Source organism: Typopeltis vanoorti, chromosome 5 (assembly GCF_054136105.1).
Source record: "Typopeltis vanoorti isolate ZY-2024b chromosome 5, IOZ_Tvanoo_1.0, whole genome shotgun sequence".
Lineage (NCBI taxonomy): Eukaryota > Metazoa > Arthropoda > Arachnida > Uropygi > Thelyphonidae > Typopeltis > Typopeltis vanoorti.
In genome coordinates, this window is record NC_143553.1 from 130,223,230 (window position 1) to 130,237,063 (window position 13,834).

A 13,834-nucleotide genomic window follows, 5' to 3' on the forward strand; every position below is an offset into this window, starting at 1 on the left:
TATAGATATCATGGCCAGTTGGGGGTTCCACCAGCACTTTTTTTCTGAATTCGCTGTAGAAGTTCTGCTTGGCATTTGTCTACATTCTGTAGCGTAATCGCTGATATTTAAAACATCGAAGGGGGAGGGTCCCCAAAAATTCAAGTTTAATAAGTCGATATGTACCATACGGGAAATGATAATTATAATGGAATACCCTTTTTAACAGAACTGAATTCAAACAGAAATTTTTAAAATAAATGCCACTTGAACCGTGTTAAATTAAAATATACAGCGTAAAAATAAAATTGCTTTTGTTTTCTAAACTGTTATTTCAAAATCATGTAAAAAGAGAAGTAGCTATGTGTATATAAACTAACCAAAGATTAAATTGTATAATCTGTGGTTAGTTAAATCGTTTTCTAGTGTATGCAATCAAGATATTTTCCTTTTTAATATTGTTCTGCTATTGATGCCATCTAACTGCAGAAAAACTAACTTTTCTGCAGATTGTTTATATCTGTGATCCTCGGTCTTTGATCAGTATTTTTTTCTTTTCTAATATACTTAGTGATATGTTAATGACAATATCACTGAGTATTTTCAAACATGTGTTGTGTATACACTTAGAAGAGTTTACTTAGAAACAGACCAAGAAGCACTTAAACATGAGAGGACACTACACTTAATGCACAAAAGTTAATTTTTAAACACTTAGCTGATTTCAGTAAAAACACAACTTGAGTTTTATCAAGGAAAAGAAAGAATATCTTCCCTACACAGATTTAGAAGTATATACTTGCATGTTAAAAAAAAAAAACTTCTCTAAAGTAGGTATGTTTAAGGAATCGCACAAAGCATAGTTCTACAACATTCCTCTTCCCTGCTGGCCTGGTTGGTTGAGTGGTTAGTGTATCTGCTGTCCAGCCAAAAGGCTGCAGCTTAGGCCCTTAATTCTGTTCAGTTATTATTCTTTCTTATATACTCATCAAGCTGCTTTTAAAAATGAATGTTTATGAGAATGCAAAAGAATGTTTGGTCGATCTAATATTCCTTCTTCCATCATCATAAAATTAATTTAAAAAAATGGAGAAGGGAAAAGGAGGGAGATGGTTGTTTCTTCTTACCAACATATATCAGCATACATTAATATCATGTATGACAACATATTCTAAATAAATAAAAAACAAACTAATACCTTCAGACACTCATTAGTTACTTCACTACAATCACACTTCTTATCTTAGATTCTTTAATTAGAAGGAAACTTCGGTAACAACATTACATGCAAATATCAAAAATTCACCATTTTAACCAAGTGTGAATAAATACCTGCTGATTAGGATATGTCAGAAAGCAACGATTTTCTTCTTAATCCTAGCAAACACAGCACACAGGCAAATTCCTCAGTACAATTCAATTCATTTGGCAACAGGAGCCTGGAAAAATTACTTACTGGTATGAGACCTAATGCAAAGGGTCAGGAAAACTAGATCAAGGGAGGAATGGGTAAAATGTGTGAAAGTTTAGCTCTGGTATGAAAACGTGATAAAGATATGAATGACTTTGAGCATGGTTATGTATCTGGCAAAGGTGTGGAAATATATTCTTTGAACCTTTTGAGTATTTCTAGTGAGGGAAAAGAGACAGTTCAACAATAACGACAAATAGATTGCATATCTAATTATAAATAGACTAGGTGGTAATTTGTAATTTATATAGACAAATGCCAGGGGCATCAGAAACAATAGGGTTAAGTTCATTGCTTTATTGAATACTATGTCACCCAAGATTGTTGGCATTAGTGAAACCTGGCTATCAGAATTACATATGTTTACTGGGATCGAGTGTAATGGGTATACTATTTTTAGGCATGGCAGAAGAGAAAGGAGAGAAGGGGGAGTAGTATTAATGATATCAGACAACTTAAGTCTAGTTAGAGTAGAATTCTTTTCAAACACAAGAAAACAATGCGAGTAATAATGTCCCATGTAGCAGTGAGTTTCAGGCTATCTGGTGAAGTGGAGGCTAACAAAATGAAATATATGGCAGGGGTATTGCTACAGACCTGGTGGTGCTCAGTTGCAGGGAATGAAGAAATGCATTGTCAATTTAGACTTATCAATGCTAAACGAGTGATCAATATGGATGACAAATTATCCAAGCATTGATTGGGTAGAAGAGAAATCTCATTAGAATGAAGAGGAATTTATCCAGTTGTTGCAAGACAACTTTCTCAAGCAGCATGCGAAAAGAGGAACTGAAGGTCAAAGGGAGATTTGTTCATAGCATCAGAGGGGGTCTCTGTTAAGGATATGACTATTTTACCATCAGTTGGTGACAGTACTCATGCTATACTTTCTTGGGAAGTATCTAACTCATAACTGATTAAGTAACAAGAAATGGCTAGCTTTCTGATAAATTTTATGAACACCTGGCGATTTAATGACCTCCTTTAACTTAGCGAACCATTCCTTGTTACTTAATCAGTTACAAGTTTCAAAAAAGAATTGGCATTAAATATCATTAAAACAACAGGAAGCTGAGCTGTCCAATATATTAAATCAAGACTTGCTACACATGGTTATCGATACTTCAAAAAATGCAGGCACTAAAGCATTTGGAAAAAAGTATCATAAATCTCGATAAAAAAAATACTTAATATTGTTAGAATGATCTAAGAAAATTACAATTAAATTACCCGCTGGCAAATGGGTTGTAAACTTATCAGGCCATCTAACTGAAGATGAGCTGAAAACTTACTAGAAAAAGGTCATAAGTTTGCAATTTCATTCAGACATATTCCCTATCTAGATTTCATACACAACATTAAAAAGTACACCAGTCATCTGTCTAGTACTAAAGCTAATAGATTATGTTTTGAAATAGCCAAAGTGATCTATGATGCCCAATCATCAGTATTGAGTACTCCACCATTAGAATGAAAAGCCCCAAATTCCTTAGTGAAATAAAAAACAGTTATCAGCAAAGCTGACAAAAGGAAATATCACTGTAGTCTTAAATGCTAAATCATATGACTGGAAATACTTCATGATTGCAATACATACTCCCAGCTTAATGATGATCCTACCATAATTAGAAGAAACACACGTATAAACCACAGTGAAAATTATTTAATTGTAAATATTTCATCCTAAGTATCTTAGGACATCATCAGTACAGTATTTAAACAAAAATTAGGAATAACATACAGTTAGGGTGCATGATTACAATAGAATCTCATGAAAACGTGCATAATGTGCTAAAGTAGTACAAAAAAAAACGTTAATTATTTAACACAGTTTTGTATGATAATTTCCCATACTTTAGGAATAGTAAGAACGTCGTTGCGGTTTAGGTTTGGTCTGTGTAGTAGGGCTTCAGAACTTTCTTTGTATAAACGTTCATGTTTAAATAAAGATCTATGTAAAACTTTAGCCTTTTCCCAATGGATCCCATGGTTTGGATTTTCAATTCCGTGTTGAGAGAGGCCAGATTTCTGCGGTTTAAGAAGACGAATGTGGTCTTGATGTTCCGAGATGCGTTTCTGAACAGACCTACCTGTCTGTCCAAAGTAAGATAATTCGCACGAGCATGGAATCTCATAAACACCAGGTAACATCAAGGGTGAGAATTTGTCCTTAGGAGAAGGTAATAAGTTGTAAATTTGGTTGATAGGTTTGTAAGTAGTGGCAAAATTGTATTTCTTCATAATTTTAGAAAGACGTTCTGAGATGCCTTTAACGTAAGGTATGGGAATCCTATGCACTTCTTCCTGTCTGGTTTGATGTATGCAGAAGTGACTGATGATTTTTTGAGTTGTTTTGGGATTATATCCATTTAGGATGGCTGTATTTTTGATAACTTCTAATTCCTGGTTTAAAGATTCTTCAGAGGAGCAGAATTTGTGTGCTCTGGAAACTAGTGATTTAATAATGCCAGATTTCTGAGATGGATGATGAGCAGAAGAATTGTGAATGTAGCGACCTGAGAATGTAGGCTTGCGAAAGACGGAAGTGCCGATGGAACCGACTTCTTTTCTTTTGATGTGTAAATCCAAAAAAGAGATACCCTGTGGAGATTCTTTTTCTAACGTAAAGTTGATGCGATGATGAAGATCAAATTTACAAGCAAGAGGAAGGAACAGCAATGGGATCTCCTTTATCACCAAACCTAGTAAATTTGTTTCTAGAACACCTTGAGGAAAAAATATTCACTTTTGAACCCAAACCAAAAATTTGGCTAAGATATGTCGATGACGTATTTGCAGTATGGAATCATCCCGAACCTGAATTACAACTGTTTCTAGATAAAAGTAACCTTCTTCATCATCGCATCAACTTTACGTTAGAAAAAGAATCTCCACAGGGTCTCTCTTTTTTGGATTTACACATCAAAAGAAAAGAAGACGGTTCCATCGGCACTTCCGTCTTTCGCAAGCCTACATTCTCAGGTCGCTACATTCACAATTCTTCTGCTCATCATCCATCTCAGAAATCTGGCATTATTAAATCACTAGTTTCCAGAGCACACAAATTCTGCTCCTCTGAAGAATCTTTAAACCAGGAATTAGAAGTTATCAAAAATACAGCCATCCTAAATGGATATAATCCCAAAACAACTCAAAAAATCATCAGTCACTTCTGCATACATCAAACCAGACAGGAAGAAGTGCATAGGATTCCCATACCTTACGTTAAAGGCATCTCAGAACGTCTTTCTAAAATTATGAAGAAATACAATTTTGCCACTACTTACAAACCTATCAACCAAATTTACAACTTATTACCTTCTCCTAAGGACAAATTCTCACCCTTGATGTTACCTGGTGTTTATGAGATTCCGTGCTCTTGCGAATTATCTTACTTTGGACAGACAGGTAGGTCTGTTCAGAAACGCATCTCGGAACATCAAGACCACATTCGTCTTCTTAAACCGCAGAAATCTGGCCTCTCTCAACACGGAATTGAAAATCCAAACCATAGGATCCATTGGGAAAAGGCTAAAGTTTTACATAGATCTTTATTTAAACATGAACGTTTATACAAAGAAAGTTCTGAAGCCCTACTACACAGACCAAACCTAAACCGCAACGACGTTCTTACTATTCCTAAAGTATGGGAAATTATCATACAAAACTGTGTTAAATAATTAAAGTTTTTTTTTTTGTACTACTTTAGCACGTTATGCACGTTTTCATGAGATTCTATTGTAATCATGCGCCCTAACTGTATGTTATTCCTAATTTTTGTTTAAATACTGTACTGATGATGTCCTAAGATACTTAGGATGAAATATTTACAATTAAATAATTTTCACTGTGGTTTATACGTGTGTTTCTTCTAATTATGAACGCACCACAGGTTTCGTTATTTAAAAAAGCTTTTCCTTATATATATATATATATATATATATATATATATATATATATATATATATATATATATATATATATATATATATATATAAGCACTATATAAAACTGTTCAAACCAGTTTTAAGTTATGGATATGAGAGTTGGGTTAGAAATAAAGCACTTGATCAAAGATTAGAGACACATGAGAGCTCTGAGAAAATTAGGGGAGTAAAAAGATGATATCAATGGCAGAATCATAATAAAAATGAAGACATTAGGATGGAACTTGACATTGTTTGCATTCAAGAATGTGTGAACTCAAATAGAATGGAAGAGGAAAGGTTAGCAAAACAGGTGCTTGATGCCAAGATGGCAGGAAAAAGACCCAAAGGTGGATTGATTGTTAGAAGTGCCTTTGAATCATGAATGCTAGATACAACAATATTGAATTTCTGACAAATAATATATGAATTTGGAGGAAAATTGTTGATAGGAAGTTAATAATGTAAACTTCCTATAGTGCTGTCATGATAGCCTGAACACCCCCCCCCCCGGCCCCTTTGAGGGTGCATATCAAGAAATTGCTGATATATATATATATCAGCACAATTAATGACAATATTATTAAATTTCTGCAACAATGGTGATGTTAAATGTGTATTATTCCAGTGCAAATTTCCAACCATTAACACTCCCACTCAATTAAGCATGTAATATGAATGACATAAATGTGAATATAAGAAGATTCAACTTTTTCTCCCTTCCCTAGTTCCACTGGTAGAGCTTCAGATAGATCTACTCATTGGTCACAAAAAAGTAAATCTTTGTTTCAGGATGATTTGAAGTCGGTCAGTGAATAATCTCATTACCAGAATTCATTCTCAGTATTAGTCATTTCACACCTGTATTCAAGATCAACAGACAAGATGATAATGAATATACTGTTTTATTTTGCTGCTTTTATTAATGAGACTTTACTGCTTACATCAACTAAATATGATTAAGGCAATAAATGATAAGAAATAATAATAATACTGTTTCTCACTACTTACCAATTTTTCCCTTTTACTAGCCCATTCTAAAGCTAAAACACTAGACTGAGATACAATGGTGTGTTCTGTCTGAAGTGAAGGACTTGGAGTCCATATTCTATTCCAAAACAAATACTTATAAATAAAATAATTATTTATAGTCAAAGATACACTGATGATAAGCATTCAATTTCAAAAAGTCATTACTTATGATACTGTTACATACAGTGCATGTAAATTAAATGCAAAAAAAAAATATATTCTTTTTATTCACAATTCATTCATTATTTTGGCTAGCACGAGGTGAAGTTTATTAAACTTTATATTGAATGAAAAAATTTAAAATTTTTAATAAATTATTACTACTACAATCCCTTAAGAAATGTAACAAAAAAGTATTAATCCAGCAAATGACTTTTTTAATGAAAAATCTTAAATAAATAAATATATATATAGATATATATATCTATGTAAATAAATTTTTTTACCTTGGGAATAATGTATATTAGGGTTACCAAGTAATTTTATAAACTTGGTTATTTACTCCTAATCCCAAGTAAGCAAACAGTTAAGTTTGCACATGAAACGTAGTTCAAGTCTAAAGGTGGTGCAACACCAGGGCAACTCATTGTAAGGGTGGGTAAAGCTCTGATCACTATTCTTAGTATTTTCCATATTGTAAAGCACATCTCACTAAGAGATGTATACTGCAATACATTATGGGTGGGGTCACTACCCAGACTGGTTTCAACCTTTTTTGAGGTCTCCTCAGTGAGTAGCTAGATCCTAAATACCAAGGTTTCATTAATACAGAGAAATACTAATATACATTATTCCCAAGGTAAAAAAATTTATTTACATCTATATCTCCTCCAGAGTTTATTCAAAATAAAAACACCTTTTAGCAACCTGCATAGGTAAAGTTGATAAGGCTCTGTATTACTAAAACCTTTTAGTATTTAGGGTCTAGCTACTCACTGAGGAGACCTCAAAAAAGGTTGAAACCAGTCTGGGTAGTGACCCCACCCATAATGTATTGCAGTATACATCTCTTAGTGAGATGTACTTTACATTAAGGAAAATACTAAGAATAGTGATCAGGGCTTTACCCACCTTTACAATGAGTTGCCCTGGTGTTGCACCATCTTTAGACTTGAACTACGTTTCAGGTGCAAACTTAACTGTTTGCTTACTTGGGATTAGGAGTAAATAACCAAGTTTATAAAATTACTTGGTAACCCTAATATATATATATATGTATAAAAATATGTACTTTTATCTTCTTAAAAACACTTTACACTGATGAAGAATGAACTTCTGTTAAATTCTGAATGAGAAGAGTTGCAGAATAATAATATCTCATTCAGAGTTTAACATAATCTGCCATTCCCAAGGCCAATTTTGTTAATCAGAAATAAATACTGAAAATTTACCTACTGTTGTATGCCACTAATTTGTAATATATATGTTAATATAGAAAAACTTCTAGCTGTGAGCTTTACTGTTCTTGCTAATTCCTAGTAATTTGTATGTATGCCATGTAAACTATGCACGGGAACTTGGAACTTAATCCGCCTGCAAAACAAAAATAGAAACTGCAAGACACGCATATCAGAGAATGAGTAATGCACGTAGAAGTCAAAATATCTGCTAGTCCTATTTGGCGCTGATCATCACATGATGTAGCAAAGACGTTCGCCGGTACTGAATTTTGGTGCTAGTTGTCGAGGAACCATGTGCTGTTGACGAAAAGGAAGAACCAATAGGATAACGAGGCGCGAAGTACAAAAACAGATAGCATAACCTAAAATGCTCCCTTGCTCCTTGTTCCTGTGTTCCGGTCTGTAGACATTGAAGCTAGCGGAAGCTTCCAAGGCAACTGGTAGAATGATGTTCTTATAGCCAAGAGATATGCGCTCCACAGCCACCCAGAATAGATGCGGCACAGCATAGCTATGCTGTACTACAGTGACGAGGAATCGGTATCCACCTGCGTTAAACTGTAAAGAAGTGCCCTCTCGTGAACAGATCCCAGCCTTATGAATGGCTCCAGGAGAAAATCCTATGGAACAAGAAAGAGGAACTGCTATCCCAGACACTAAGTTGATAGGCAAAGTATATCTTCAGTCCCGGTAAGGAATTATTTTCTTCTTATTATGGAAATGTATAGAAGGGACATGTATTATCTCAATGAGTGTTCATATTGAATGTGAAAGAGTATCAATGGTTGTTCCAAGGGAACGTGTCATAGTAATTTGCTTGTTCCTTGAGAACATGTGTAGGATCATTTTCAGTTCCTAGAAATGTGTGAGATGAGTTAATATTTGTTCCCAGAGAATGTGATAAGAGTTAGCTAAGGACTTGTTTAAAATAATGATTTTAAATTGAAGGACTTCAGGAAAATAAGTAATAGAGTAGGGAAAGTGCTGTATGTTAAATTGAATGTCTAAACTGTGTAGCAGCTGCAAATGTATAGTTTTAATGTCTGGTATCAATAGATTGACTTATGTAGTTTATTACTATAAATAGAGTATGATCTTTAAATAAATTATCTAACTGAGTTAGATGTTTTAGTAATTTTTGACTTGCATTGTTTTAGAGTAACTGCTTGAACTTTTGGTCAACTGATATAATTTTGTGCTTTCATAACTTGTGTAAATTTCATGCTTGAACGTAATAAATGTTTTGTTGTAAATTTAACCATGTGCTTGCCTGACTTAGTTTCACTGCACCGCTCATAAAAATGTTCGAATCTAAGTGGGAACCCAATCTAATGAAATAGGACCACGATTGTGATGTGTTTAAGAGCAGAATAATTATTCTTGTAAAACCTTGAAGTAGTAGTGATATTGTACTCACTTATTGATGATTCCTGGATGTTATGTTTGCAAATATCTAGACGCGGAGTGGCACATTAAAAAATAAATTTCTCCATATCAAAGAGAGAATCATCCATCAGAAAAAATAGAAGAGTTACTATCACTAAATTTAAGAGTAGGCCTAAGATCTATTAGAGATTTCATGTAAAAGGGTAGACTGAGTTAGTTGACAATTGAGTACATGATAGATGAAGGATATTTAATTAACAAGGGAAGATAAGATTACATAATATAACACTTCTGCTAAATGTGATATGGTTATGTTTCAAGAAAACATTGTGATGACCAGTTATGATGGTCAGTCAGTAAGAGAATTGGACACATGTACACTATTCGGAATAAATAGTTTCACTGCATAAAGGAGGATCCAAGACTACGGTTGCAAATTACCGACCGATCAGCATATCAGGAGTCATTGTCAAGGTCTTGGAGAAAGTAGTCAAGGGAAAAATACAGGAATGGATTGATGAAAATGGGATACTGTACGGGGGACAGCATGGCTTTGTGAAGGGTAGATCATGCCTCAGTAACTTGCTCAAGTTTTATAACAAGGTGACGGCTGAACTGGATAAGGGTAATGGGTTTACAGTGATACTGCTGGACCTTGCTAAGGCCTTTGACAGGATACCACATGGAATTCTAATCCGTAAACTACAACACATGGGAATGGATATAGGGTTGGTGAGATGGATAGGTGCGTGGTTGATGGAGAGATATCAAACAGTAGTTTATTCAGAAGTAGAGTCCAAAAGACGGCCTGTGACTAGTGGTGTGCTGCAGGGTTCTGTTCTTGGACCACTGCTGTTTAATTTGTTCATTAACAATATAGGGAAGGATCTAAGAGGAACAGTTCATTTGTTCGCTGATGATGCAAAGTTGGGTAAGGCGATAGCGAATGCAGAAGATGTCAAAATCTTGCAGGATGACTTGGATAGATTGGAGTTCTGGGCTAAGGAGAATGGATGTCAATTTAATGTGACAAAATGTAAGGTTATGCATTTTGGGGTGAAAAGATTAGCAGCAGTATACCACATTGGTGGAACTGTACTCCAGGAGATTGATGAGGCCAGGGACTTGGGAGTGTTGGTGGATAGGGAGATGAAGTTTAGGGGACACATTGCAAAAGTGGCTAAATCAGCTCATCAACTCACTTGGTTGTTGAAAAATACCTTGACGAGCAAAGAGACAAGCAAGTTATTGTACCTCTGTACCGAGCCTTGATAAGACCTCATCTCGACTACTGTGCCCAGATTTGGTCACCTAGGTTCCTTCTTGATCGGGAGGAGGTGGAGAGGATCCAGATACAAGTGACCAAGATGATAGCAGGTCTATGGAATGAACCTTATGAAAACAGGTTGAAGATTTGTGGGTTGCAGAAATTAGTTGATAGGTGGAAAAGGGGAGATATGATTGTAACTTGTAATTTTGTATCTTAATTACTTATAGTTAAATACAAATTAATACAACAGAACACTTATGTTAGAAGTTAACTTGCATCATAAGATTCTTCAATGAAAACATCGATCACACAAAAAAATACAGCTGTGTAGCCAAAACTGCTATAGAATAATGATAAATTTTAAAGAAAAATTTTAAAAAGCTGTGTGAAAAACAATTTTCCATAAGGGAAATAAATGTGCATCAGATGATATGATGTATTCCTGTAGCTAGTGTCTACAAGTATGTTATAATGAGAGCTGACTACATAAAACCCAATCTTATTTTTTTACTCCAACATCTTAATTTTAATCCGAGTTAGCTGCAAAAAGTCTAATATTAATGAGAAAATATTACTAAGTAAAACTGCTTAGTAATACCAAATATGCGCTTTGGTAGAAGTCTATTGTCACCAATAGACTTCTACCAAACAAAATGAGCTTGTAATTATTCTTACACATCATTTCAACAAAGCATATGCAAAGAAATAAATCGCTATTCTTAGCAATTACTTCCATTAAATGATTTTCCTTGTAAATGAATTTTTCATGTGAAAACAGCCAGGAGACTTAACACACAATAAAGCATTCCCAATTTAGAAAGAATACAAAAGCCAGTAAATTTTTCATTCATTTGTAATAATTGGTTGCATAAAACAAATAACTTACTTGATCACTCCATCCATATCAGCACTAGCAACAACAGATCCTGAACTATTAAATTTACAATGTGTAATGCATGAACGATGTTCACTATATTCTTCCTAAAATTTCAAAGAAATAAAGCAAATACTAACTCAAATTATTTTTGAAGATATTATAATATGTTTTATATACTTCATCATCAAATTCCTCACATGTACCCTCAAGGGGTGTACAGGATATGATAGTACTACATGAAAAACTTGCATCATTACTAACTTCCTATCTACAATTTTCCTCCAAATCAATCAGATCTTATATTTCTCTTCTAAGGCACTTTTTACTACATCAATCCACCTATAACTTGGTCTTTCTGTGGATCTTTTTCATGGCAAACCAGGCAGAGAATGCTTTTGCTAATTATTCCTTTCACATTCTGTTTAAGTGACCATACCACATGAGATTAGCTCTGCTAATACATTCCCGGATGCTAACCACATCAAGTTCTTTCCTAATATCCTCGTTTTTAATATGATATTGCCATTGATGGCATTTGTTCACGTCCCTAATCTTTCTCAGGACTCTCATATCTGTAGTCTCTAGTCTTTGGTCAAGTGTTTTATTTCTAACCATAAATTAAAAGATTTATCTTTTAACTTTAAAAGTTAAGTTTTATATACTTACTATACACAAATACCATAAATAAAATTTCAAAATACATTACAATCAGCAGCACTGTGTAGAATGAACAAGTAATTTTATTTAGGTGGCTGACTCCAGAAGTGAAATGTGCTCCCAAATTTGTCACATTCAACATACGAGGTGGAATCAAAAAGTTTCGAGACTAAGTTTGTAACATGCCAACAGATGGCAGACGTGAAAGACATTGTCCTGTGTACATCAGGAGCTGTGCAACTGATGCTATTCTGACCACCTGCGTTACCACATCTGCGATTTCATCATGGACAACAAGTTAGAACTAAGAGCAAAAGTGAAATTCTGTACAAAACTGGGCAAATCTGCCACAGAGACGTTTGACATGATTCGGCAAGTTTGTGGCGATGCTGCAATGAGTCGTTTGAGGTGTTTTGAGTGGCACGCATGCTTCAAGAGCGGAAGAACATCTCTGGAAGATGATGAGATAAGGAAGACCTTCAACGAGCTCAACCCCCAAAAATGTCAAAACCATTTGGCAACTTGTGCATGAGGATTGTTGGAGAACACTCCTCAACATTGCTGCCATTGTCGGTGTGCCATATGGAACAGTCCAGGCAATCCTCACATGTGATTTGAACATGAGCCGTGTTGCTGCCAAGTTCATCCCCAGGCTGCTGACCCAGGAGCAGAAGGAACACCGCGTCGAAGTCTGCCAAGAATTCCGTCAACATGTCGAGGATTATTACCAGTGACGAAACTTGGGTGTACAGGTACGACCCTGAGACGAAGCAACAGTCTTCACAGTGGAAGAGCCCATCATCTCTACAACCGAAAAAGGCGAGGCAGGTCCGCAGCTCGACCAAGTGCATGCTCGTCTTTTTCAACATTCATGGCATTGTGCATAGAGAACTCGTCCTCAGGGGCCAGACTGTCAATAGAGAGTTCTACTGCCAGGTTTTAAGGCATCTCAGGGAGGACATTCGGTGAATGTGACCAGATCTGTGGCACGTGAAAAACTGGATGCTCCACGACGACAATGCACCCTGTCACCGAGCTCTCCTCACACGCGAGTTTCTTGCTAGAAACAACATGATCTCACTTCCGCGCCCACCCTACTCGCCAGATTTGGCTCATGCAGACTTCGCCCTCTTCCCGAAGATGAAGATCCAGCTCAAAGGTCACCGTTTTGACACCATTGCGGAAATCCAGCACGAATCGCAGAAGGTGCTTGACATGCTTCGAAAAGAAGACTTCCAGAACACATTCCAGAAGTGGCAAGAATGCTGGGAGCGCTGTATTGATATGCAAGGGGGACTATTTTGAAGGTGATAATGTGTAAATGTAGATAAAGTAATTTCTTGTAAACAGAGATAGTCTCGAAAATTTTTGATACCCTCGTACATAGCACTGAAAATACAGTCTACTTACTATTGAGAACTTGTTACATTGGAAGGCTAGCTTATAGTGAATTTTCTTTAGAATTAATGCTGATTAGCAAAGCTGGATAAATTTTATAATAAATTCATTTAGGATACTGGCTAGAAGTTCTTGGAAATTTGTTACAGTCAATGAGGTCACCATAATGTTTCCTACAGTATGAGCTAATTATAGGAAAGAATATATATTATTACCAAACATGCATAGAATCCAATTCATTGCAACAGCTCTCTAATTCATTCATAACACACTGGCAAAACATTCCACATATTCATAACTAACCAAAGTAAAAATCTACTCCTCCATTCATTTCATCATTACACCCTTACTCAATTTCCAGTGATGGCCACTTGCTCTCCTTTACTGTCTATTCTTTTTTTGAGTTCATTCTATAAAATATCCTCCTTTTTCTTCTAT

General features: G+C 35.3%; 1 protein-coding gene across 1 annotated transcript in view; it reads right to left on the reverse strand.

The window, feature by feature from the left end:
- The window catches only part of LOC150106813 (WD repeat-containing protein 91), a 324,316-nt gene that overhangs the window by 105,990 nt on the left and 204,492 nt on the right, over positions 1-13,834 (reverse strand). Inside the window, exons 10-11 of the mRNA XM_090392727.1 lie at positions 11,351-11,445; positions 6,388-6,484 (exon numbers count right to left, since the gene is read on the reverse strand). Of these exons, the coding sequence (XP_090248853.1) occupies positions 6,388-6,484; positions 11,351-11,445 (192 nt within the window). The remainder of the gene's footprint in view (positions 1-6,387; positions 6,485-11,350; positions 11,446-13,834) is intronic.